Below are 27,432 nucleotides of genomic sequence, written 5' to 3' on the forward strand. Positions count from 1 at the left end.
TTGGATACAGCTATATTTATATTGGGCCAACACATTTGAAAAACTGAACGTTCTCTTTTCATTGATGTTTCAGGAACTATGACATCAGATCTGATAAGTATTACATTGAAAACCAAATCAACTTAGTAATATTTTCCTTTTGTCTTAGATGTGATGTTATAAAAGCTGAAGTTGTCAAAAAGAACAGCAGATACAGTCTATTACCCAATTTAATACATGCTTCGCCATTCGGGTAACTGAAATTTGTTTTTACTGAAATTAACATGGCCTTAAAATAAACAAAAACTATGTGTGTGTGTATTTTAGAACATGAATAAGGAAATTGGTCTCTATTACTAGCTGTATTTATTGTTGTAGATTATTGTATTATATGCATATCTAGTTATATTGTTAAGCTTTGCAGCAGTAAAGTCAAAATCTCTTGGCTGAAGGGTGGAGCGATTCTCTACGTCAATTGCTAGAGGAAGAGGTAGGGCCTTAAATCGGAAATGGAAACTGAGAGGGCAGGCTGTAGTTTTGGGGCAACAGGCCAGGATGCTGGATCTATCTTCCTCTTCCTAGACTTTGAATATTCTACCTGCCCAGACATGCCCACATCATAAATCTGTACAAAGTGGAAAAAGTCACCACCTCCCCAATACTTCCTTAAGACATTCTACTTTCAATGACTATAAAAGTATCATAATGTACTGACTATGTAACAAAACATTTAGCTGCCATTTGCCAGAAAATTATTTTGGTAAACATAGATATCTATGATGTCTTCAGTTTCAATGGTGCCTTCTTAGATGTGATAGCTTTATGCAGTGCCCAACCTGCATAACTGTATGTTAGTTCTATGCCTGGGATTGTACAACTATGTGGTAGGTACTTGTCTATGGTACTGACCATGATGAGGAAGTCTGGAAGCTAGGAGGAATCCAAGCAACATTTTTCCCCCGAAGGCCTCATGTGGAATGAGAGGTATCTGTGAGAAAGCAAACTTTACCTTGGATACTATTTCGATTTATTCTGTTTTAAAACTATCTCCTAGATTTTAGTTAATTCTTTTTTCATAGTCCAGATTGGTCTCAGTGTACTCAAGGAGGAGCAGCTCCTTCTCATCCAGCCAGGATGGTGGCCAGATGATCCACTGGGAGGAGAAAGTTATGGGGGAGAGAGTAGGAGAGTCCAGCATCTCCTTCTAACCAGGAAACTCTAGATTTGGAGATTCTGGATTTTAATTCTTTACAGACACTCCTTACAAATTATGTTTCCTTACAGATGCTCCCTGGAATTTTGTGTTGTGAGGAACCAAAGATCTGTGAGTTCTGAAAAGGCAAATTCAGGGCAGAGTTCAGCTACTTCAGATTTTAATACTGATAATTAATAATAGCTAACACTTAATAGGCACTAATTATGAGCCATGCTAAAATGTTTTACATGCTTATATAGTTTAATCTTTGCAACTATCATATGAAGTGGGTCTACTAATATAGGAAATTGAGGCTTAGAGAATTTAAATAACTTTCCCTGAGATACTCAGGAAGTATCTGGCAGAGGTTATCTAAATCAGTCTGGTATACATCTGCCAATCTGATTGTAGAGCCCCAACATACCATGGTACAATCTAGAACCATCCTAATGCTTTCATAAATGGACCGAGTCTTAAGACGGATTTATGAGAAGACACTGAAACTTCAGCTTCAGGGCCTCTCACTTGCTGGGTCCTTTCCAAGGCCCCAAGGCTCTGGCAATGTGCTCCCATGGTCTCATGATTTTGTAAAATGTGAAGGCCTAATTTTTATGTTCATTTTCTTCATGTAGGCTCCCACTTTATGCAAGCTCATGGCCCCAGAAAACCTGATCCATCCCTGGCTGCCCAGGCTTATGGGAACAAGCAGCCTGTCAGGACCATCCTAGCTGTCCAGTTGTTACATGTTCGAGGGTTTTTGCAGAGTAATCCTGGCCATTTGGAACTTACATTCATACCCCACAGAACACTTGTAGTATGATCATCTATGTAACCCACACGAATATGACTCCTTGAAGACAGACAACATAGTTTTTTAACCTGTATATCCCCAGCATTGAACATATTTAACTCTTAACAAACAGTTGTTGAATAAATGAAAGACCATGAGATCCATAAAGAACAGAAAACAGCACTTCCTGTAGTACTGATGGCTGAAAGTCTGCACATGGAGCATTCGGGTTCACTGACAGCAGTGGGATTCTGGAGCTGCTTTCATTCTCGCCAGATCAAGGGGTTCAGACTTGAACTTAAGGAGGTCTATTCGTAATGGCAGAACTGGAGGTGGGGAGAGGAGTAGGAGGTGGGGAGAGGAGTAGGAGTATCACCTTGGGTGATACCTGGACCTAAAGACATTGAAGAGATTGGGTTGATTTCAGGCCCTCTCAGGCATTTTGGTTTGGTTTACCCTACCACGGATGTGGGGTTTCACATAAGTCTGGGGCTAGACAGAGTTCTCCGTGGAGTCATCTTGTACCTTCCCCTGCCCCTGTAAGGTGGGAGGGGAGAATGTCTTGTGTATCCCTCCAACCAGAGGAGGGAGCACTTCACCCCCACATCTCAGGTAGATGAGGGAGGCTCCAGAGAACCACCAGGAGAGTCTGGCGTGTGGTTGGGAGGAAAGGAGAACTAGTACCTGTCCCACAAGTGAAAACATCTGAGTGGCAAGAGGCTTGGTGAAGGGAACTGTGGGCTGGGAGGGTGAAAAGAGAGTTGGTGTGATGGTGAGTTTTCTGTGTTCACTTGACTGGGCCATGGGTTGCCCAGACCTTGGGCCAAACATTATTCTGGGTATGTCTGTGAGGGTGTTTCTGGAACGAGATTAACATTTGAGTTGGAGACTGAGTTAACCAGATAGCCCTTCTCAGTGTGGGAGGATCCTACAGTCAGCTGAAGAAGAAAGCCTGAAAAGAACAAAAAGGCTGACCCTCCCATGAGGAAAGGGGAATTTCTCTTGCTGGATGGCCTTGAATCTTTTTTCCTGCCTTCAGACTCTGAAATGAAATATCCATTCTTCCTGGGTCTCAACTTACTGGCCTTCAGACTAGAACTACACAATCAGCTCTCCTGGGTCTCCAGCTTGTTGAAAGTAAATCTGGGATTTGTCAGCCTTCATAATCATGTGAGCCAATTCCTTTTCATACGTTTCTTCATCTATCTATATCTATCTCTATCTCCTATTGGTTCTGTTTCTCTGATGAATGCAATTGGAAATGAGAGTCTGAGGGGGACAAATATACAGGTTTTCCATGGGCTGCATGTGGATTATGTTAAAAAGAACTGGGTTTTTTGGTCATCTTCAAAGGGACTCCATCAAAATGATCTTTCTAAAGGGTGGTAGTGGGCCATCCAAAGCTGTAAACTGAGGTGTGGTAGTTGGAGTGGGAAGTGGTGGAGAAAGCAGCCTGGAGTCATTTTCTATGAAAGGAAACTGGAGGTTGGAGCTCCTCAGTAGTGAGAACACAGTTGACTGCATCAGCCAGAGAACACTGCCTTTGTCCTCTAATCCACCTCCTGCATTGATCAGACCATAGAAGAGCCACAAAGAGTAGCCATAAAGTGTAGAAGTCAGTGGATCTGGGAAGAAAGAACACCGTCCCCCTCCTCCCCACCATGCCATACAGACCCACCCTGGCTTTTCCCATTTGGGGCTTGCAAGTTTGATTCAGGCCTGAGGATGGGGGTGGTGGGGGTGGCAGTATGGGGTGGGATGGGGACATAAAGAGGAACTTTGAGTCAAATGAGAATATAATGTTTCTGTTTGTTTGTTTGAAAAAGTCTTTACTTGATTTATTTTTCAAAGATATTTTTATGATTATAAAACTCTGACCAGATAGTTTTTGTTCTTTCCTTTATCTTCCTTTCAGTACTTTAAAACTTTAAAGATGTTTCTTTTTTGCTTCATTTTAAAATTTTTTTTAGTTGAAAAGCAAAAGAATATGAAGAGAGAGCATAACATTTTAATATTAGATGATACTGAGTTTTTTAATACACAAACATGATCAGAAACACTAGGATCTTTGCCTCAAATTTCATCCAAGAATGGAGAAGAATAATTTGACAGAGGAGGTTTGAAAGAGCAGTGGAGAAATAGAGTCAAGTTGCTTTCTTTTGTACCTGACTGAGTTCAGCTCATTCAACAACCCACTTATATGCAGTTAGCCAAAAAGGAAATTCTTGACATGCCAATTTATAAAACTTCCTTATGACTACCATTACTATTTTATTCCTAAAAGTGCAGTGGAGAGCTAAGAGTTCCCTTCAGATTTAAGCCCCAGGGGATTCACTCTCTCTTTTTCATTCTTCCAGTGACTGTGCAATAGGCCAGTGAACTCATTTCCCAAATCAATTGGATGATTCAGAGTTTCTCATCTCCAAAGTATGGCCTTAAAATCCTTTTAACCCGATTGAATATTGTAGCTTTGCACGTATTGTTGTAATAATATATGCATCAAAATGACACCAAGGCTTAATGAGCCAACAAGGTGTGTGATTAATTCAGGGTGGTAGGAGTCTGTTGAAGAGGGAGGGGGTGGTTCCTGGCTGGAATATAATTGCTTTTTTATCAAGAAAGATACCTCCTCATGACATGCTGATCATGAAGGTCTATAACCTTCAAATACTGCCCCCTTTTCCAGAAAACAATACCTTCACCCTTAAGTCTTCATAACAATCTCTCAGTGTTTAGCAACTCACTGCTTTTTGCCAGTCAGCAAAGTTCTCTGCTAAAATGTTGTCAGATCATCAACCCACAAGCTATAAACCACCTACCCAGTAGCTCTGTTCTTCAACACTAATTTTCTTTTAATGCTTGTTTGTTTGTCCGGGAGGTGGGGGAATGGGGAGCTATTTTGATGATTTATAGCATCTGCTTGATCTCTAAGATTTGGCTTGTTTAAATATGGAGTCTGCTATTCAGAAAGCACTAGAAAAGTTTTGCAAATAAATGAATACCGTTGTCTTGAAAGTGAGCCAAAAGAATGATTTATCCCCTTGGTGTCTTCTTGTTTGCCTAAAAGTGGAGATTTAGAAAGCATAAAAATGGAGGGCAACCTTGATATAAACACTCAAACAGTATAAAACCTCCTGCATTAGTGATCTAGTGTTTGTTTTCCAAAGTAGCCTCTGCACTATCAGAACCTAAAGAATGGGAGGAATTTTAGGACCACCAGCTTCATCTTAAATTTTCCAAATGGTGCTACCTTCAGTTTCCAATTCCTAAGTTTCTGTACTTTAAAATATTTCATCTGCTTCTATTACTTTCCAAGTCTCGGGAAACTTCCCTCTACAACTTCTATGCACTGATAAAATGCTAACGTCTTCTGGTTACAGGTTCTCTTTTTCAAAATGGAAATTGAGAATGGTAATGACTGACAGCCTGACCAAGAGCTCAGTGGGCAACTATCCCCTGCGTGTCGGAAGCTGAAAGCCTGTCTAGAGTTTATGTTTATCTCTTTGGGTCCCCTGTTGACCCGCAACATCATTATACTTTGTTGCAGTTCTAATTCAGGAATGAAAAGAAGGCTTTCTTTCTGTTTGCTTTCACTTCTGCTTAGACAAGCCGTCGGTAATCTTTTTGGCCTAGAAGGCAACAGTGAAGCTGTTGATGGGCTTAAGAGGTAGATAGGGAGAAAAATGAAAAAACAAAAAGTCATGGGATTAAGAGAGAGCAAAGGAAAGAGGGGGCAGCCAAGAGGAAGAGAGGAGCTCAAGAGAGAGAAGGAAGAGAGAGATATAGGTGGGAGAGGAGATTATGAGGAAGACTGGCACATTAAGAGTATCACATGTCTCATGTGTGACCAGAGATGACCCGTGACCTAACTTTAACTAATAAGAAGCATACAAGCCTTTTGGACTTTCTTGTGCCATAGAAATCACCAGACTGTTTTATTTTCCTTGGTGTATTTGATGTTTTTGGCCACCGTCATGTTATTTTTGAAAGGGGAGGTGATACCTATTCTGGGTTTTGAAGAGAATTACATTTAAATAGGATAAAGTAAACACAGTGTTTAGCCTAAAGCCTGGCATATTGTAAGTGTTCAATGAAATGTTCAATTCCCTTTCCTTTAAACAATAGGTCCGAGTTTTCTTGTGAAAGAAAAAAAGCATGAGGAAGAAACAAAACCAACAAGAGGATGAAATCAATAAATAATTACATAACCTCCTTCATCTATGGATTTGAAACTCTTTGTCCAGGACTTCTTTTATCAGGGCTGTCAGCTAATAATAGTATTAGCCGATTTGAGTTTTTCTTCTTCTGCTTCCTCTGCTAGAAGAAGTGGGGCTTGTTCTGCCTTGGGGGAGGGAGAGTGGCTCTCACAGAGCCTTTTCATCCTGCACAAAGCAGAGTGGACTTGATTCCACAGGCAGGGGGGCTAATAGTATTTTTCCAGCTGGGGAGGAATGTGACAGGCTTTTCATTTCAAAATACCCACCTGGTATAGGAGCAGAGTAGAAGAGTGAGGCTGTAGGCTAGAAATTATTGATTTAGTCAACAAATATGCGCTGAGTGCCATTCTATGTCAGGGCAAAGTCCCTGACCTCTTGAGGCTGACCACACAGTAGGGGAGTCAGACCCACAAATAAGTAAATAAATATGTACTTTGGTGAAAATTCTGAAGGCAAAGAATAGGCACAATGGATGAAAGGAAATGCTTCTCTGAGGAAGTGATGTTTGGGCCCAAGAATAAATAAGGGTAAGTCAGACAGAGGAACAAGGACTCAAGGGAAGACCTTATTCAGGAAGGGGAGACTTCCGCAAACTATGCGCAGAAAGGATGAGGTGGGGGTCGGGGAGCAGTTAGCAGGCAGAGCAAAAGAAGGGCCCATTTATGGAGCAAGAGCCCTCAGAGGATGGGAGGGGGTAGACCTCAGTGCTGGGGTAGAAGAACTAGCCTGGGCAGGAAGAAAGTCACACTCCCTCTGGGAAAGGACGGAAGCAGATACTGGTAAGTATATAGATGAAGGATAGAATACAGCAGAGTGTTCCTGTGATGGTCTCATGTTCTCTGTGCAGTAGGAGAACTGGTTGCGGAATATCAGGGAACGCTTGTAGAGCACAGGGCTTGGGGAATGAGATAAAAGGACTGGAATAGCTTCCTTGTAAAACCAGAGGGAACCATGGCAGATGGATCGAGCTCTGTTTCAGAGGCTTCTGTGATTCCTGGGAGGGATGCTCCCATTAACTATTACACCTTCCAAGGGACTCAGTAATGACATATAGCAACCAAGAGGCCAAGCCTGGGAGACTTCCCCATCACACCTGTGCCTCCCAAACAAAAGAAAGAATACAGTGATGCAGGCCTGCTTTCATCCAACCCTTAAACGAGACCCAATCATGAGATGGGCAAAAATAAAGAATCTAACAGTACTGAATGTGGGTGTCAATGTGGGCAGAAAGGAATTCTCATACGCTGCTGGGGGGAGTGTGAATTGGTACAACTACTATGAAAAGTAAGTTTGCAATGTTTTGTAAAGTTTAAGCTGCCATAAACAGTGTATGTCATAATAGCTAGATATAGTCCTAGAAGATTGTTTTTGAAGCTGCAGATGGAGACCCAATAATGGGTCCAGAAATCAACTTAGTGACTCTCAGCAAACAATTTAAAAGAACATAGATTTAAAATAGGTAATATTAGAGGTCATTATTCATAGAAAGAATAAGTACTATTTCTTATGAAACTTTGGCTTCAGTTTTATGTGGTCACAATGAGACATAGGCTGGTCATAATAAGAAATTTCTCACTGTGGGGTGGGGTCAAAATATGTGGAAACACTGGTCTAGAGAGACTCTTGCACATATGCACAAGGAAACAAATACAGCAATTCCTTGCAACCTTGATTATAAGACTGATTTACAATTTAGGAAGCAATTTCTATCAATGGATGAATTGAACATGGTGTCATCATGCAATGCAATATTGAACTAGGTCTAAATATATCAGGGTACATAAATTCCAAAACAGCATTGAGTGAAAAACAGCAAGTTGCTGAATATGTAAGTATGAGACCATTTATGAAAAACTAAAAACCCCACCAAACAATCCTATGTATGCATATAAAAGAATAAAAAGACTGGAAAGATACGCCATGCAATCTTAAGAGTTGTTGCCTCTGGAAAGAAGGAAAAGGGTTGAGACTGGACATAGGAACAAAGAAGATTTTATTCCTAATGTGTTTTTTGTTTGTTTGAAAATGTTTTTGAGAAAAATGTGATAAGGTAATAATTGCCAATTTGGGGTAGTGAGTATAACACTGCTTGTTATATTTTTCTTATACTCACTGTGGTTTTGAACACAGTTATTTATACATTCTTTGATATTCCTCCCCTCGAGAGATGAAGCTTTCTTTCCCTCCCCTTGAATTTGGGTTGGCCTTAGTGACTTGCTTCTAGCAAATAACATGGCTGAAATAATGGAATGTCATCTCCAAGATTAGGAGAAAGGCTGAGACAGAAAATTTCAGCTTCGTCTTGGCTTCTCTGTCTCTGTCTCAAATTTCTTGTTCTAGGGAAACCACTACCAGGTTATATGAACAGCCTCATGAAGAGGCCCATGTGCAGAGAAGCTGAAATCTACCAACAGCCATGCATGAACTCAGAAGCAGACTGTCAGCACCTTCGCAAGACTGCAGTCCTCACCAACACCTGACTACAAGCTCATGAGAGGCTTGGACTCAGAGCCACACAGCTAAGCTGAAATTGAGATAATCAATGTTTATTGTTTAAACTACAAAGTTTTGGAATAATTTTATAATAACCAATATTAAGTTCTCTGTGTTCAAATTTTTTTCTCAAAAAAGGAAAATGCACTTCTAAATAAATTTGTAAGTCAATAGATGTTTGAAACAAAACAAAGTGGAAAGAAACTACTAGAAAAGAAGTTTCCTTCCAATATCAACATAAAGCAAAGAACTCAAGTGTTTGAAGAGATCAGTGAGTCACAGGATGAAGGTTAAGAGCATGAACTCTGGAGCCAGACAACTTAGGCCCAAAGCCCTGCCTCTGTCCCTTGCTAGCTTTGTGACCTTAGGCAAGTCAACCTAACCTCTCTGTCCCTCAGTTTCCCCATCTGCAAAATGGAAATGATAACAGCAGTACCTGCCTCATAGGTTTGCGATGAAGATTAAATGAATCAACATACCTAAAGCAATCAGAACACTGCTTGTTCCAATACAGTAAGCAATTTATATATGTAACTATTATAATTTTTATTATTGTTTTGAGTAAACAGGACCTTAAAGATGATCTAATTCAATCCCTTCATTTTTCAAGTGAGGAAAATGTACGTTCTTGCTCACAGACCAGTTAGTGGTAAAGCCGGAATTCAAGCTCAGGTCTTATGAAAACGAGAGGAGTGGAACAAGCACTTTCTTAACCAGTTACAGTTCACAATTGAATTTTTTGATTATAAAGGTCTTATAGACTTCTCTGCCTATGACCCTATAGGATTCTAGAGCATTTTCTTTGTATCTTCTTTTCTTTCTTTTTTTTCTTTTTCTCTTTCTCTTTCTTTTTCTCTTTCTCTTTCTTTTTCTCTTTCTTTCCTTCCTTTCTTCCTTCCTTTCTTCCTTTCTTTCCTTCCTTCCTTCCTTCCTTTCTTTCTTTCTTTCTTTCTTTCTTTCTTTCTTTCTTTCTTTCTTTCTTTCTTTCTTTCTTTCTTTCTTTTGTTATTATGGGTCACTTACATGCTTTCCTAAAGGATGATCAAAAATGGGATTTGAATTAGTCTTTTTAAAGAACAAGACCTGTTTCTGCAGGATGCAACAATTTGTCTATTTGATTTTAATAATATTCTTCTCCTTGGTTCCCTGTACTATACTCAAAAGAGGAAGATTTCAGCAGACTACTAAAAATTGGCAAGTCGTCTAATGAAATTCAGCAGATTACAAAAAGCCTGAAGAAATAAGACTGTCTTGCTAAAACTAAACTGAAACCTAATATTAATCAACCATGATGCTTTAGTTTTGTCATTTGATTTCACAATAATCTTATGAAACATGCTGAGATTTTTCCTTCTCTTACAGAGGAAGTAACAGAATGTTAGGGAGTCAAAGTGACTTGCTCAGAGTAACACAGATTAGAAGTGGCAAAGTCTAGAATTCAGACTTTCCTAACTGAATGTCCTTTTCAAACCATCACTATAAGTTTCCCACATTTGGGTCTGTAGCCTCCAAAAATACCACCAAAGTGTGCAAGAAAATACGTACAAAGGTGTTCACTGTAGCATTATTCATAATAGTGAGAACTTGGAGACTACCTAACTATTCAACTGTAGATGGTTATTTAAAAAAATTAACATATCCATCCTATGGAAGGGACACTAAGCGACCATCTAAAATAATGAGATATATACCACAGACACAGTGACATGAAGATTAGATAAAAAATTTGTTTAATTAAAAAAGCAAGTTGCAGAACAATCAATGATTCCATTTTTATGTAAGGAAAAAACCTTACAAATTAATATGTCTGTGCATATAAAAAGTTCTGGGAACCCACATAAAAAAAAGTTAATAAATGATAATCCTTCAGCAGAGATAGTTTAGAGTAGGGGAGGGAAAAAGTCCATGAACTCTAACTTACGTTGTTTACATTTTTATCATGGTTATGTTACTTTATACTGAAACATTTTAGGTTAAATTATTAACACTTCTTTAAAAAGTTACTCAGCCTCTCAAATATTTACTGAATTCTTCTTATGTGTGTGTTCAGCACTCTGCCATGGGTTAGAGAATTCACAAGGAAGTTCTCTTGAGGAAGTTAGCATCTGGTCGGAGAGAAAAGCAGAACTTAGAAAATGATACAAGACAGTTTATACTTAATTGTGGGGGAAATGGCCAATTAATGTAAGAAAGAGTCACACAGATTTCATTCTCTGTTGGAAGTTTTGTACAAGGGAAGTTGCCTCAGGTCTCCAATTTCCCTACATTGGGACCTTGTGCAACTCTTGAGTATCACTAAAAATAAATTTCTCAGTATCACTTGGGCTTATCAAACTGGAGTAATCTGTCCTTTATTCATCTCTCATGTGTAGTTCTTAAAGAGAGAATCCAGTTGGCTTATCTGGTGTCCCTTGGCAGCCACAGAAATTGGGCTACTTGTCATAAACTGGGTAAAGCTACCCCAGAGGCACCTGGTATCTTCATTCGTAGCTTACAGAGGTCATTTCTGTTTCATGCACCAGTTCTCAGTCCAAGCCATGCCAAACCGTCGTGGCTTGGGGATCTGCGTTCATTTTACTGACAGAGTGTGCTTTTTTGAGTCACAGAACTTATATTTTAAAGAACTGATTGGGCTGCTTTTCTTCATGGCAAATATTATGGACTCCTCCTACAGTCTGTTTAGTGCGACAGGTAAAGGTGAGAATAGCAGAAGTAAAGGAAGAACACCTCTGAGTCTAGACAGGTTCAGAGACAGTTAAAGAGAAGTAGGCATGCCTATCAGCTAGCTTTCTTGGGCAGGGCTGCTCTGTGCAGATGAACAGGATGAACAGGCTGTACTGCATAAGAGCGTCTGCTGAGGGAGTGAGTGCTGGCTGTGTGTGGCCCTGGCACGTGATTGGGTGTCGGGAGAGGGATAAGCCTTTTGTCAACTAATATAGAAGCACCTTGTGGACTAGCAGTGGCCCTGTTCTTGGAATAATACTGGCTTGTAAACTAGCAAACTGAAGGAACAGAACTGAGGGCTATTATGGAGAACAGGGAAGGAAGGGACTTTGGAGGAAAACTCAAGTAAATGTTTCCAACATGAGCTTGGTACATGGTAGATATTTAATAAATATTTGTTAAATGAATAAATAATGCTAGGGAAAGAGTAGTGAGAAAAACAGACAAAATCTTTGAGCTTATGCAATAAATTAAAGTCAGATGCAGAATATGTACTATATGATACCATTTATATAAGGGGCATAATAAAATAAAATTGAGATGTGAAAACTCTATTACTCAGCAGTTCCACTCCTAGGGATATAATCTAGATAAATTTGTGCAATTTGTGCACCAGAAGACAAGACTATTAATAGCACGTGTTTTTAATAGCAAAAACAGAAAATGTAAACAAAACAAAACCCCTTAAACTAGAAATAACCCATGTCCACTAACAGGAGAATGGATACACTGTAGTATATTCATACACTGGGATTCCACACAATGTTGAAAATTAATTATCTCTAGCTGCACACTGATCTGTGAATGACAGATACAGTGCCTGGAGTTATGGCAGCCATCTTGACATCACTGAACCAATGCCAACAGCTGGCTGTCAAATAAATTCCAATTAGTTTAGGTCACTGACAGTCAAATTTTTTTTTGTCATTTGTAGATGTAAGTATTTCTAGTACATAATTATTAACTGAGAGGAAGTTTCAATAATTGTTAAGGGTGATAAAGCAGGGGAATTTTTCAGTTTGTATTCTTGAAAATTTTTACATTAAGAATATGTTCACGTATTATTTGGGTAATTTAAATTTTAAAAAATGTAGGTACAAGAAAGCCAAGAAATAGAGTGATATACAATAGCTCACATAGGCCAGCTTCTCAATCTTTCTCAACCAAACTTTTGTAAAATTTACTTAACTTGCCTTCTACCAGGTTTAACCCAACCACCCACCCTTTCTTTACTTAGACTAAAGGTCGAGCTCCTTAATGTGCCCATAATGCTTTGCTTTCTATGAGTCCCATCTCTATCTCACAAACCATTCTGCCTTGCTAACAAAGCTCCAGTTACACTGGCCTTATTTTAGTTCCACAGATGTTCCTGCTTCCTAGGTTGCAGGCCTTCAACATTCTGTTTCCATCCTGAAATGCTCTTTTTTTCCTCCTCCTCCCTGGACATGACTTGCATCTCCAGCTACCACTCCATCCTTTCCTTGTCTTCCCCGCCCTCTCGCACTCCACCTCTCTCCCCTGATTCTTTGTACTATAAGAGGAGAGCAAAATTTTCATGAAAAAAAATCGTGTTAAAAATGTGTTTGTATGTTTATTTTGTCGGTGTTTTACTCTGAAGACCCTGAAAAGCCTGAGTCAATTAAATTGATGATTTGGGAGGTATTACAATTGCCTTCCTGGGACTGCATTAGGGATAGGAATTTGCATGGACTTGACCACATAAGGCACTGATGGATGGAGAAGATCCTGGGGAAAGGACAGAAGGGAAGAAATGGCAGAGAGAAGCAGATGAGAGCGAAAAGAGACCCTGGCACCCATCTGATGCTGTCTCGGTATAGAGATAATCTCATGGGAAAAATACATAATTTTTATTACTAATAAAAAGTGAGCACCCAGGTACCCATCACCTAGTTTAAGAAATAGAATATTACCACTCTATGTCTATGTATTCTCTCTTTCCATTATTTCATCCCTCTTCTTTCCTCCCTTTCCCCCTGAATTTTGTATTTATCTTTCCCTTGCATTTATTTATAGCTTTTCGACATATGAATGTATCACTAAATAACTAATTGTTTAGTTTTGCATGTTTTTGAGCTTTATATAAATGAAATCATATAGCTCTTTTCTCTTGCAACTTGCTCTTTTTATTTTTCCTGAACATACAGATTTTTGTGAAGTTCATCCATGTTGATGTATATAGCTGTAATTTATTGCCACTGCTATATTCATTTTATGAATGAACTATAATTTATTCATTCATTTTCTTGTCAATAGATATTTCAATGACCAGTTTTTTCTATTTGAAACAATGATGATATCAACATAATTGTAACTGTCTCTTGGGTAAGAATTTCTTTAGGGTATATACTTAGTAGAGGAATTGCTGGATTGCAAGACATATACTTATTCAACTTTATTTGATATGCCATAGTGTTTTCCAAGATGGTTTTAAACGAAGTAGTTTTAAATACAAGGAGTATTTAAGATTTCTCATTGTTTCACATCCTTATCAATAATTGGTATTGGCATATTTTAAAATTTTTGCCAGGGAAGTCATTCTACAGATGGCTGAACATATCTTTGCATTTTTATCTTTATAGTTTTCATTTTGAGTTAAATTTAACCTTGCTTGGAAGGTATCTTTTCATTTCCTTCTTGCATCACTTATATTTCTTAGCTATCATTTTAAATAAACCTACTTTCTAGATGCTGAATAAAGAGCTTGATGACATTCAGATTGATTTAGTAAATGATACTGATTATTTATCAGAGTGGCACCATCTGGGTAGTGCATTGGCACAATTTGATATATTCAGCATCCTTCCTATCCCCTTTCCCTCAGTTCCATCCAACCACCTCCCCAGAACATCAAGTCATGGTCTGGGGGATCAAGCTCCTGTGATTTTGATGCTGGCCGCTAAAATTCTTGACTGTAATTTTAATACTGAGATACATACCTCCATTATGTGTTTGGAATTTGGAGCTACTTGCTGAATTCTGTGACTGCTAAAACTAAAATCTAAAAATTCAATTCAATAAAAATTTCTTATAGCCCCATTTTATTATTATTAATGCTGGAGTTCAACTTAGGGTTCTCTCCTTACGACAGCAACCAAGGTGTATAGGTATACACTGCAGGGTGAATCAGTCTCTCTTACTCAGGGATCCTATGCATGTTGTTTCACCTAAAAAACAAAGCGTCTGGTAACTTTGTTTAGGGGCAAGTGATGGTGAGAGGAAAGGAGTCCTGGCTATTAGTATTAGTCAAGGTTAAACATGATGATACTCAAGAAAAGATGAAATGGACAGGTATCTGAGTTGAAATTTAACCATTCCTAATAAATACTAAGAATCTAATCCTCACAACAAAGAGGCAGAGGCTATTATAATATCTTTAGGCAGATAAGGAAACTGAGATGTGGAGATGTTTAAAGTAACTTGGCCAAGGATGCCTGGAAAGATACAGCCAATGTGGAGACAAAACACATAGGCAAACAGACTTTTTGTTTTTGAAGGATGCCAAGACTTTTAAGTGATTTTTCTTTTCATTTTATTTTAATCACCTTTCTATTTTCTGTAAACCAGAAGCCCCACTCCAAAGCTTTATTCTTAAGATTTCTGGCAGCTTGGACATCTACCCAAATGATGGAATTTCAGTCATTTTACTTTTCAAAGTACTTACTTGTAGGTGGCAGTGTTACTTTCAAAACCTACTTTGATTTTTTTTTTTTTTCCCTGAGGAAGATTAGAAAAAGCCATCTGGTTAACATTTCCTTGAAAAATTCTTCTCTGAGTGGAGCTTCCTAAGAAGAAATTATGAGTGAAGAGAGTGTGGTATAAAGCTATGTGGAATGCAAATAAAGAAATGTAGAAACTGAAGCATTACCATTCTGATACTTAGGAGAATTTACCTTTTTGTACAATAAGCTCACTTTTCTTTCAGCCCTTTTCTTTCCTTATCCTTTTTTTTTTTTTTTTAAGAGTGGCTTTTTTTAGATTCAGACCAAGGCCACCTACTTGTACCCAATTACAAATCCATGGTAAGGCTCTTCCCACAGCTCTGAGGAAGCTTTTCAAAAAAATATTTTTGGGTGGGGGGAGGTAATTAGGTTTGTTTATTTATATATTTATTTTAGAGGAGGTACTGGGGATTGAACCCAGGATCATGCATGCTGAGCATGCCATTTACCATTTGAGCTATGCCTCCCCCCCCCCCCGTTTGCTTTTCCTTTTGAGAAAGATTCTTTTGAATGAAACCCTGTTTCTCAATAACACTTTTCTAGCTATTTTTGCGACTTAATCTTGTTCACATAATGCTGGTTTGGTCTTGAAGTTTGGTTCTTTTTCTAATTAGCTGTCTCTTCTATTCAGGGTTTCTACCACCTCCCAAATAGTGACATTCTATTGTTACAATAGTAACAATTTGCCTAGCTGAGAATCTAGCAAATAATGGGTACTCAATAAATATTTGCTGATTGACTGAATGACTAATTAAATAAATGAACAAATGAGTGAGTGAAATCTTCCAAGGAGGAAAAGAAGCAAGATCAAGAGAATAAATGTGAAATAAATCCTTAGTAATGAACTATGTAAAGAAGTGTTTGTCACATTGATCTTATTCTTCTACGTGTCCCTAGAATTTGTCAACCGTTATATAACCTTAAGAAGTCTACATATCCATGTAATTTCAGGACTCAGTTTAGAAAAATCAAATACAATTTTAAAAATGACTATTGAGTCAATGAAAAAAAAGTAGGGTTTTTTTTGGGGGGGTCTTATTGGCTCATTTAATTACAGTCATTCTAATAAGTTATTTGGAACCTTCCACTAAGAAAATTTTTAGATCATCATTGCCTAGTAAATTACTCTTCTTATTCACAGAATTTATTTTACTTTGAATCTCAGAATATTATTTTAGGTTGTTCCGTTCTTTAGTTTTCAAAGTAATAGAAGTTAAAGACTGTGACATTAATCTGGACCATACTGAATTGTATCTTTGTTACAGAAACATTCATGATGACAAAAATTGAGATTTTTATTGGCATTTTATTTTAATTTCTATTTTTGTCTGCATAAAATTAGCCTTTCAAAAACAGGCTTTTAGGTCTTAGACTTTAGTTACATTGTGTCCCATCAATTTTAATTTTTTACTTCCTTAGTACATTCTGTATTTTCTAAAATTTCTCCAGTAAGCTTTAATTACTTTTATGGTCATAGAAAATGGTAAATTCTGTTAACTCCCCTCCTCACTAGGTCAGCTGTTTATCACTCTGAGCAAATGGCTACTCAAATTTATATTTTACTATAGTAATTTCTGAAGACATGAGAACCTATGGCAGTAATTTCAACTTGAAATTTCCAAGGACTCTATCCAGGTGAATGAATAGAGAACTTCATTCACAGTGTATTCGTGTAGAATTTGCAATGCCTTCTCTGGTTGTTCTGTCTGTTTTCAGGCAGTATCTAAGTTGAAATTACATGTTGTTACACTTAAAATGACTTAGTACATATTAATCTATTTCCTTGTCTATCTTTAATACATTTGCTGTTTTCTTACATGTAAAATGAGGAGCAGGAATAACTGCTAAACTTCATTTTCATTCTGATACCCTATAATCACTCACTGAGATTGTTCTACAATAAATTCATTAGAGATAGAATTATGGAGTACTGCATTTTATATTCCCAAGATCAATGTTCAACTCAATAGATGGTATATGTTAAGTTGCATACCAAAGAATGCCTTTTGAAAGTGTATCCATGATATGTAAAGGATCACATTGGATAGTGAAAGTTGGTAAGTCTGAAGAGTTTCAATACTATAATTATTTATCTCTATCTTGTAATTCTGGGTGCAGGCACTCCTTCCTCTTTAGGAAGACATCTGTGTATCTCCACATAGCATTACTTTTAGAAGAGGAACTTCCTAGGATTTCTTTCAACCTTCTGTTTCTCTAATTATTGAACCCTGCTTATAACATGGACTCCATTAATGAAATTCTATCCAGTTCATGACTTTCATGAATATCACCAGGGTGATTCAGAATGTCTCTTGCCCTGTTTTTAGAATAGGCAGTGACTTTTGGATGGATTATGACTACAAAAAACTATATTACAGGCATTTTCTTTTCAAAGCCCATTTTCAACTCCCCTGAAGGGAGCCAGTATAACTTGATAGTTAAGCAGTTAAAAATAACGGGCTTGGAAACAAACCTGTTTGTATCCTAGCCATACTTTTCAACTACTGCCTGACCTTGGGCAAGTTAGTTTACAGCTCTGATCCTCAGTTTTATTATTTGTAAAACAGGGATAATATTATAACTCTCTTTGTAAAATTGTTTATGAGGAATAATTACACTCTCTATATAAAAGCACTTTGCATTCCATTTAGTCAAGCAATACTTACTGAGCTCTAACCATGTGCCAGGCACTGTGCCAAACTCCTGTCTAACTCAGGGCCGTTCTCTTTCTTCCTTAAAATTTTCTTCCAACTTCTACCCCTTTAAGTCTCACCTTAAATGCTGCTTTTGCAGGGAAAGCTTCTGTGTTAGGTCCTCCAAAAAGCGAATGCCAAGGTAGGATTAGACGTGCAAGAGATTTGTTAGAGGAGATTCCCTGTGGAAGATAAAACAGAGGAGGAAAAGGTAAGCAGGGAAAGCCTGAGACTCTAATAAAAGTCTGACTGACATCTATTTAAGGAGAAGGGAGAATTGGGTAGAAAAAGACTGCAACACTCTTCTAAGAAAATTTTGGCTATGCCAAATGGGGAGTTTCCAAGCCAGAATTTCCCATCACAAGGGTCCTGTGTTCAGCAGCGATAGGCTGGCTCTAGCATCTCTGCTGTGCTCAGTCACTGGCTGGTGGTAGTTCAGGAAGGGCATGGCCTCTGTTCCAAATGTGGTGGTAGACTGAGAGAGGCAGCAGCTGAGGTTGACAGTCAACAATGCTCCCCACAAAGGAGATCTGAGTGGCACACATCATTTAGCCATCATGCCTTCCACGATAGATTATATCCCCTGGTTATTTGCTTTTATAGAAACATGTATTTTCCTTTTCTCAATTATTACCATTACATTTAAATGTCTGTTTTCTAAATTTCTAAAGGTTATTCTCTCTGAACTGTAAGCTACATGAGAGTAGAGACTGAGTTAATCTGGTTCAACACTGCATTCCCAACATGTACAAGGTACATCAGATGAGATGGTATATAATACTTATAAAATACAATAGTAGTCCTTATTTTTATCCATTATCTCCATTCTATTTCACATTACCACATCCAAACCTAAAAGTCTGTAGATGACTCTGCATTACAGAAGAGCTCATGATGCCAATCACATACCAAATATAAAATTAACAATCACAAAATACCACATCATCAAAAAAAACCCCAAGTACCTTTCTGCTATCCTTCTTCCCTGACCCTGCCCCAAAGCTGGGGTTTAAGTGCAGCAGGGGCCAATGCTGTGCTAGAGGAGGAGGCATAGAGTGCTGGAGTCAGGTTATTTAGATTCAAAGCTTGTCTTTGGCATTATTTGTGGGACATTGAGCAAGTTGCTTGACCTCACTGAGACTCAGTTTTCTCCCCTGTCCAGTGAGAATAATGAAATTAATAATCATTAGAGGACTGTCAATCAGGTTATAAGACATAATTTATACTGAGTGCTTAGAAAAGTGCCTGGCATATAGTTAGCTCCCAATAAATATTTCTATTCACATTCTTGTTAGGACTTCTGCAATACCCTGCTCTAGCTATTTTCAAAATATGATCCACAGACATTCTCAGGAGTCATGAGGTTACAATTATCTACATAGCAACACTAAGAATTTATTTCTGTTTATCATTGTTTTAACATTTGTTCTGATGGTTCAAAAGCAAATTATTGCAGACCATGGGATACCACTTCACATCCATTAAGATGGCTATAATCAAAAAGACATATGATAGTAAGTGTTAACAAGTACGTGGAGAAACTGGAACATACAAGCACTGCTAGTGGGAATGTAATTGGAGCAGCCACTTTGGAAAAGAGTTGGCAGTTCCTCAAAAAATTAAACACAGAGTTCTCTTGTGACTTAGCAATTTCACTCCTAGGTATATATCTAACATAACTGAAGATATAATTTCAAGAAGGATATATTCACTTAAATAACAAAACAACTCAAAACATTTATGCAATTAATAACAGTGCAAAATCTGATATGTGGAGACTAAATAATACACAAATAATAAAAAAAAAACCTATAGGGAAATTAGAAAGTATTTTGAAATGAAGTAAAATGAAAACACAATATATTAAAATGTCTGGTATGCAACTAATGCAGTACTTTGAGGGAAAATTATACCAATAGATGCCTATATTACAAAGGAACAAACATCTCAAATCAGTGCTCTCAGTTTCCAACAAACTGGAAAATTTTAAAAACTTCAAAAATCAAAAAAAAGCAGAAAGAAGGAAATAATAAACATAACAGCGAAATCAAAGAAAGAGAAAACAGAGAAAATCTATGAAAACAAAAGCTAACATTGAGATTTGAAATCAGTAAAGTTAATATGCCTCCTGCCAGATTAGTCACGAAAAGAAAAAAGAACCAAATTTCCAATTTCAGGAACGAGGGAATGAGATGCTGCACATTTAAGAAGGACAATAAAAAAATATTTTTAACAAATTTACATGAATAAATTCAAAAACAACTATTGTCACAACTATTAAAGCTCACTCAAGAAATGTTAAATAGTTGTTGAATTAGTGAATGTTAGCTATTACAGACAGGGAGCTGAGCCCAGGCTTTATAGATAAATAAGGCATTTTTCCTCCCAAGTAGCTCTCAGTTCATTAACGGGAAAAACAAACCTTAATACTGATTGGAGCAAAAGGGTGAGAGAAAACTTGGCCAGGAGAAGCTTCTCTGGGTAGGAGTCACCCGGCTTAGACAGGAAGGACCAGTAAAAAATGTTTAAGAGAATGTGAGTTTGGGCAGGGGCCCTGAGCAGCGCTTTGCTGCCGACAGTCCGTGACTGCCCACGCCACCTTCCTCAGAGAAGTCCCAGCCCTTTCCCTACTCGCGCTCGCAGCTGCCAAACGACCTACTCCGACCAAACCAAGCCCCAACTAGTCGCGCGCCTGCGCACTCGAGCAAAGCGCTCGCAGGAGAGAGCGAGGCGGCTGCCGGAAGTGTGACCTCTCTCTCTCTCCCTACTCGCTGTTTCCATCCGGGGTCACGTCGTTCTTCCGGGTGTTTCTGACAGGGCTTTCTACGCCGCTTTTTTTTCCGGCGACTTTTTGGTCTTCCGTCTCTTGCCACCGCCCCCGAGCTCCCACACCCTTGCTGGCCCAGCCTTTTCTTGTGTCGCTCCTCCCTGGCCGCCGAGCCCGGGACTTAGCTCACAATCCGGATCCGGACCCGGGCCTAGCCATTCCGCTAGCCACTGTCTCCTTTGGCTTGAGCGAAAGCTAGGACCGAGCACGCCGGGCCGTCGCTGCCCCGGCCCTTGGAGCTCCTGGGCGGGCGGTGCCGATAGGCCCTGCTCAGCCTGTCCCCGAGGACACTTGTGAGTTAGGGGGTTTTGGAGAGGGAAGCAACCGCATAGGCGCGGGTCGGGGACGGGGCGCCGAGAACTTTTACTGAAACTGCACTGTTTTTGGGTGGGAGGTGCCAGCAGTATCTCTTAAACACCCGAGACTTATGGGAGCCCCCCAAGCTGCTGTACTTTCTGAAGAATCTTAGGAACTCTTTTTCACTCGTTTCTCTTCCTCGCGCCCGGTCCTCAGTCTAGGACCCAAAGAGGAAGATTGTCTTGGGACCCTGCATGGTGTTTCAAAGGGTAGTGAAGAACTAAGGTAAATACCTGGATTAACAATTTACGACTTAAGACTTTTCACTGAATCGTTGTGAAATTGCCTCAGTTCTTCGCTTTACAGGCAAATGCACAGGTTAGGACTCTTTCCGGTTATTGTTAACTCCCTTTGTTTTTGCTGCTTTCAGTCTTTGTAGATAGGCTCTGCATTTCTTTCTAGGCCAGAACACAGGGGCTTGTGTCTCACAACTCTGGATTATCCAAGTTTCCTGCCTTGTTTGATCTCTCTCAGCTCTTGGTTTTAAACAACTATTTTAAATAGTAGTTGTTTGTTTATATTAGTATACCAGTAGGGCGAACAAAGAAGAGAAACTGAAACTCAGGCTAAATTAGCAACTTAACAGATGTGTGGCATATGGTTTTGTGGGGAAAGATCATAACTGAACACTAAGTCTGTGTGTTTGTATTACAGGTAACATACTACTTTTGTAAATACCCTCATATTGTATGGTTTATTACCGCAAGGCTTTTAACATGTCATTAATAGACAGAAGTCTCTTAATATGTACTGATTAATAGCCAATAATAGTAACATTACTTTGTTGGTGTGGATAGTCCCAATTTTTGTCTGATCAGAAAATGTCCCCTAACAGGCTCCATGTGAAATAGGCCATTTATCAGTTATTTGAGAAATGTCCGTTTGGAATCATGTGGCTAGATTATTTTTTAACACTTGCATAGCCTCTAATCCTTAATTAAAAAGAATGTCTTTTCCAAATTTATGGATAATTTGACAGGGGGTGAGCAGGATTTAGGAGCTGGATTTTTTCATTGTGGAGAAAAGAAGTGAGCTTAGGGGATCAAAGGCATTTGAACAAAGTGGACAGATAAGTCAATTTAGCCACTACAGTTCTGGTTTTTTATACTAGATAGATTCCACTTTCCAGGGAATCCTGATGAAGGAATTATGTAACCTGGAGTGTTCTCTAATTCCTTGGAGGAGAGAACAGAAACTCCAGGTTGTAAGTTTCAGGACCAAATGCTATATCACCAGGAATTAACTTTGTAAAACTACTCCATTACAGCTTCGTCTTATGTATGTTTATTTACAAATAAACCTGTATAATTTCCCACTGGGCAACCTTAGTCAAGAAGTGGTCCTGAAGATTCCTCTCCTTAAGGCAAGAACCAATGCAACAGTTTTAAAACAGTTCAAAATTTACGTAGATTATTCTGTTTTGTAGTCAGGTACAGGTTGAGAAATTGATAACTTTCAAACTGAGACAAATAGGATAGCACCAATATCTGAATTTTATTTATCATAAAATTTCTTGGACTTGCTACCATGGTTAATGTGAAGTAATGTTTTTTTTATAGATCATTCTCTACTTAGTGAAGAAGCCTTTCATTCAGAATATAAACAAAAAGATTTAAAATTTTGTGAGGTCTCCTTGTACCTGGTGTGGTAAAGGTTTCCTGGATTTTATTCTCGGAAACTCTGTTATGTTTAAAAAGTGATTCCTTATATTGTTTATAATAGTTTATTATTTTGGTGTCATTTTTATCTTCATCAGAATTAGTGTTGGAATGTATTAGGAAAAGTATTAGAAAGAGGAATTGAAATTCATGGGCTTTTGGTTTAGTTCCTTATCCCTAGAAGGTCATGCAGGATACCTATGTTGGAGAGTATTGCATGTCATTGGTTAAACTCTTTTTTCATATATATATATTTTATTGAAGCATAGTCAGTTTATAATGTGTCAATTTCTGATGTACAGCATAATGCTTCAGTCATACATGAACATAGATATATTCATTTTCACATTCTTTTTCACTGTAAGTTACTACAAGATACTGAATATATTCCCTGTGCTATACAGTATGAACTTGTTGTTTATCTATTTTCTATATATTAGTTAGTATCTGCAAATCTTGAACTCCCAATTTATCGCTTCCCACTCCCTTCCCCTCCTGATAACCTAAGTTTGTCTTCTATGTCTGTAAGGCTCTTTCTGTTTTGTAAGTAAATTCATTTTTTTTTTTTTAGATTCCACATGTAAGTGATATCATAAGGTATTTTTCTTTCTCTTTCTGGCTTACTTCACTTAGAATGACATTCTCCAGGTCCATCCATGTTGCTGCAAATGGCATTTTATTATTTTTTGTGGCTGAATAGTATTCCATTGTATAAATATACCACAGCTTTTTTATCTAGTCATCTGTTGATGGACATTTAGGTTGCTTCCATGTCTTGGCTATTGTCATAGTGCTGCTAAGAACATTGGGGTGCATGTATCTTTTTGAACTAAGGTTCCTCTGGATATATGCCCAAAAATGGGATTGCTGGATCATATGGTAAGTGTATTTTTAGTCTTTTGAGGAATTTCCATACTGTTTTCCATAACGGCTGCACCAAACTACATTCCCACCAACAATGTAGGAGAGTTCTCTTCTCTCCACAGCCTCTCCAGTATTTATTGTTTGTGGACTTTTGAATGATGGCTATTCTGACTGGCATGAGGTGATACCTCATTTTTCATTAAACTCTTTGGGAATGATCCACTCCACTTAGAAGCCTGGCTTGCTTAAGAGCCAGAGTTGAGGGCCAAGGTTCATCCTGAACAGAATGTGATAGATACATTGTTTTGGAAGGACTTCAAAATCTATGCTTATCTGGAATTTAAGATAGGCTGATCTAGATACCTGCCCTAAAGAAAATTTTTGAGTATGGAATCTCTCAGCTTTTAAGCTGTGGGTATTTGGTCTTTCGCTTTGAAGAGTACCTCTGGGCCACAAGACATCTTTTGACTTATTCTTAAGTTTGAATCTGTCCACATAATGGAATGGAAATAAGGCGAGGTCTGGGCTATTAAGTCATTTTGGGTCTCTGAATGCATGTGTATAGAACTTTATTTGGGTCCAGAAAAAGACACAAGCATATTACTTACAGGTGTAAACAAAATATCTTGAATTTTAACTATGAATTAAAATCTGAATGTAGAGTATTTTAATTCTAGTTTTTATGAATACAAATTCCTTCTCTTGTTTGATCAGATCTATAGTATCTGTATTACAAGAAAATTAAATATCAAGCAAAATTCATTATAATGAATTGTATTTAAGGTCATTGTCTCATGAATCCTATGTAGTTTAGTAATTTATTTTTAACTTTCTGTGTTTCTGTTTCTATACTTATGTCTGGTCTGTTAGCAGAATTCCTCTACCAGTTAATTTTTTTTCCTCCTTGTATATCTTCTTGAAGCCCTCTATCTATGTGCTCTAATTTAAGCTGTCAGCTTCTCTTCATCATCATCTTGGGGAAGTTACTTTGTTTCTGCTGTGTATTGGAGCTCCCTTTTCTTAGATTGCAGGTTTTCTCTTTCTGTTTGATACCTTAACATGTCTAAAACTGTTTTTAATCTCCTTTTGCATCAATAGTATAGCTGGGTATAGAATTCTAGCTTGAAAGCATTTCCTTCACAGCCTTAAAGGCATTGACTTCCTTGTCTTCTTGTTTTTACTGTTGCTATTGAGAGGTCCAAAGCCATTTTGACTACCACCCCTTTGTTTGTAACATTTTCTTTGTCTGTAATATTTATAAGCTTCTTTTACCTGATATTCTGAAATTTCACTGTAATATGCCTTGATGTATTTGTGTGTGTGTGTGTGTGTATGTGTATATATATATATCTATTTTTAAACTGTGCTTAATACTCCTTGGGTCCTTTCAGCCCTTTCTACTTTTTAAACAACACATTTCTTATCTTAATTATGGAGGATTTTTTTTTCTTTCCAGTTTTCATTTGTTCCAGGTGTTGTTCCTATTTATTCCTAAGCCTTTTTAAAATTCTGGTGATCCATGGATGTCTGTTTTCTAACTAGAAATCTAACTTGGAAGCTTCTTGTATGCATGAGTGGCAGTTCAGTAGAAGGCATCATTGTAGATTGCTAGCAGGCTTAACTTTTTGGGGGGTTGAAAAACTGTTACTATGTTATAGGTTCTTTGGTTACTGTATTATATGGTTTCTCCTTCCGTTATTCCATAGGTTAGTTTTCAAATTGCCTAAAGTGGGATTGTAGGCTGGGGATCCTATTTTCACTTTGTATACATAATACTTGTTTTCTTACCCTATTTAGCCTTTTAGGGGTCAGCTGTTGCAAAGAATCTAGTCTCCTGCCCAGGGCAGTGAATGATTCTGATTGCTTTGTACACAGATTTTCCCCATTCCTGTGGAATAAGACTTCTTTTTTTGGAAGTTCTTTTTATAAGTTGTTTAGACTTTGAGGGGAATCTCAGAATTTTTTATAAGTAGTTATTAGGCAACACAGATTCCTTACCTTGTTTGATCATGTCTATGACATCTAAATCCTGGAAATCAGGTTGTCATGATGGCTTATACCTTTGAATAAATTAGACTGATAATAAATTAGACTGAGAATAAAGAAATTGTGGGATTTAATTAAATGTCTCTCAAGTGGATTGTTTTTATTTTCAGAGTATAGAGGTATTAACTTGATTTCTAAAAGATTCATTGATATTAGGGTAAATTTATCATAAAATTAGAAACTTGCATAGATTTTACTATCATTTGAATAAAATGGTTAATGTAGATTTAAAATTCATTATTAAGTTTTTTTTGTTACCTATAGTGTGATTTAGAAGAACTATTTAAACTTTAAAAAATAACTTTGCAAATGAAATTCATAACTGGATAACTTTATTAAATAACAGATGCTGGTTACCAAAGAGTTCAATGTCTTTAAGCTATAATAAATTGTCTTTTAAAACTATTCTAGGTAGAAGAATACATGTTCACTTTTAGTGAACAAGAGCATGTTCCCAAACTCAATTTTGGGTCGCCCGCCTTTCACTCCGAACCATCAACAACATAATAACTTCTTCACCCTGTCACCAAGCCTTTATTCACACCAGCAGCTTATAGATGCACAGTTCAACTTTCAGAATACAGAGTAAGTATGGTGTTACTTTGGCCCATATCATTGTTTAAGTTTCATTTTCTGCTTGACACAAATCCTTTTTATATGAAACATATGGAGTTAGAGAAAATGTCGTCATGTATTGTTTTCTTTTGGTCAGTGAACTATTTAGTTTTTCTGAAATTAGTTTCTTTTGTTTTTAAGGAAAAAGAATGTATACTACTGCTGTTCTTTCTTTGTTTTTGATAGCTTGTCCAGAGCTGTGTCATTACAGCAGTTGACATATGGAAATGTCAGTCCAATACAGACCTCAACTTCCCCGTTATTTCGAGGAAGGAAGTAAGTATTTCTTACTTAGTTTGAAAGAAAAATTTGATTTCTGGGAACTGTTTAACAGTGTATCTTATTAAAGTTGAATGGATACTATGCACTAAACTTTGTTTTCTGGGACCTGTGTGATCAGTACTGTAACAGAATTTTAAAACTTATAAATGTTTAAAAAATTTTAGGGATAGCTCTTTAGATAACTACTTTTTAATTGAGATTCTCAGCTAAATCAGATGGGTTTCTGTATCCGTTTACTAGGGCTGCCATAATGAAGTACAACAGATTGAGTGACTTAAACAACAGAAATTTATTTTCTCACAATTCTGGAGGCTGTAAGTCCAAGATCAAGGTGTTGGCAGATTTGGTTTCCTCTGAGGCCTCCCTCTTTAGCTGCCTTCTCTCTGTGTCCTCTTATGGTCATCCTTCTATGTTTTCTGTGTCCCAATTTGTTCTTCTGCGGACACTAGTCATATTGGATTAGGGCCCACCCTAATGATCCCATTGTAATTTAATTACTTTTTAAAATGCCCTGTGTCCAAATATAGTCACATTGGGGCTTACGGCTTAAACATGTATTTGAGAGGACATGATTCAGTCTATAACACCTTTCTAGCAAAGTTTCGTATTTTATTTATCTTACACAGGTAAGGCTCCATGATAAATATTATTATAGTGAAAATTTCTACATGATGTAAAGCTTTCTGTAGAGAAGTTGGGAGCCAATTCATTTTAACCAATTTAAAGAAATTGATGTGTCACAGGATAATTATGATAGAACTTTAGGGGGTGATTATTAAAATAAGATTTGGCAATATTTTCAAGATATTGATATTTAAAGCCTGTACAAATACTCCATAACTTTTATGTCCAATTAAAAATAACATTAGTGAGAATTATTGATCACTCACTGTGTAGTAGGCATTGTTTTAAGTATTGGTTTGACTAAGTCTCACAACACTTTGTGAGGTAA

General features: G+C 37.6%; 2 protein-coding genes across 7 annotated transcripts in view; one reads left to right on the forward strand and one right to left on the reverse strand.

Moving 5' to 3' along the window:
• The window catches only part of HOMER1 (homer scaffold protein 1), a 187,064-nt gene extending 166,561 nt beyond the window's left edge, over window positions 1-20,503 (reverse strand). For all 3 annotated transcript variants that reach the window (XR_012505302.1, XR_012505306.1, XR_012505296.1), the window contains exons 1-2: window positions 20,254-20,503; window positions 17,912-18,013 (exon numbers count right to left, since the gene is read on the reverse strand). The gene's annotated coding sequence lies outside the window, so the exon portion shown is untranslated. The remainder of the gene's footprint in view (window positions 1-17,911; window positions 18,014-20,253) is intronic.
• A 107-nt stretch (window positions 20,504-20,610) lies between these two features.
• The window catches only part of TENT2 (terminal nucleotidyltransferase 2), a 55,368-nt gene continuing 48,546 nt past the window's right edge, over window positions 20,611-27,432 (forward strand). For 2 of the 4 annotated variants that reach the window (XM_045512323.2, XM_074360191.1), the window contains exons 1-3: window positions 20,611-21,240; window positions 25,995-26,168; window positions 26,385-26,474. In XM_045512323.2, coding sequence (XP_045368279.1) covers window positions 26,032-26,168; window positions 26,385-26,474 — 227 coding nt within the window. In that variant the 5' untranslated portion in view covers window positions 20,611-21,240; window positions 25,995-26,031. The remainder of the gene's footprint in view (window positions 21,241-25,994; window positions 26,169-26,384; window positions 26,475-27,432) is intronic. The other 2 variants (XM_010949251.3, XM_010949253.3) reach the window with 2 other exon arrangements.

The sequence above is a fragment of the Camelus bactrianus genome, chromosome 3, assembly GCF_048773025.1.
Source record: "Camelus bactrianus isolate YW-2024 breed Bactrian camel chromosome 3, ASM4877302v1, whole genome shotgun sequence".
Taxonomy (NCBI): Eukaryota; Metazoa; Chordata; class Mammalia; order Artiodactyla; family Camelidae; genus Camelus; species Camelus bactrianus.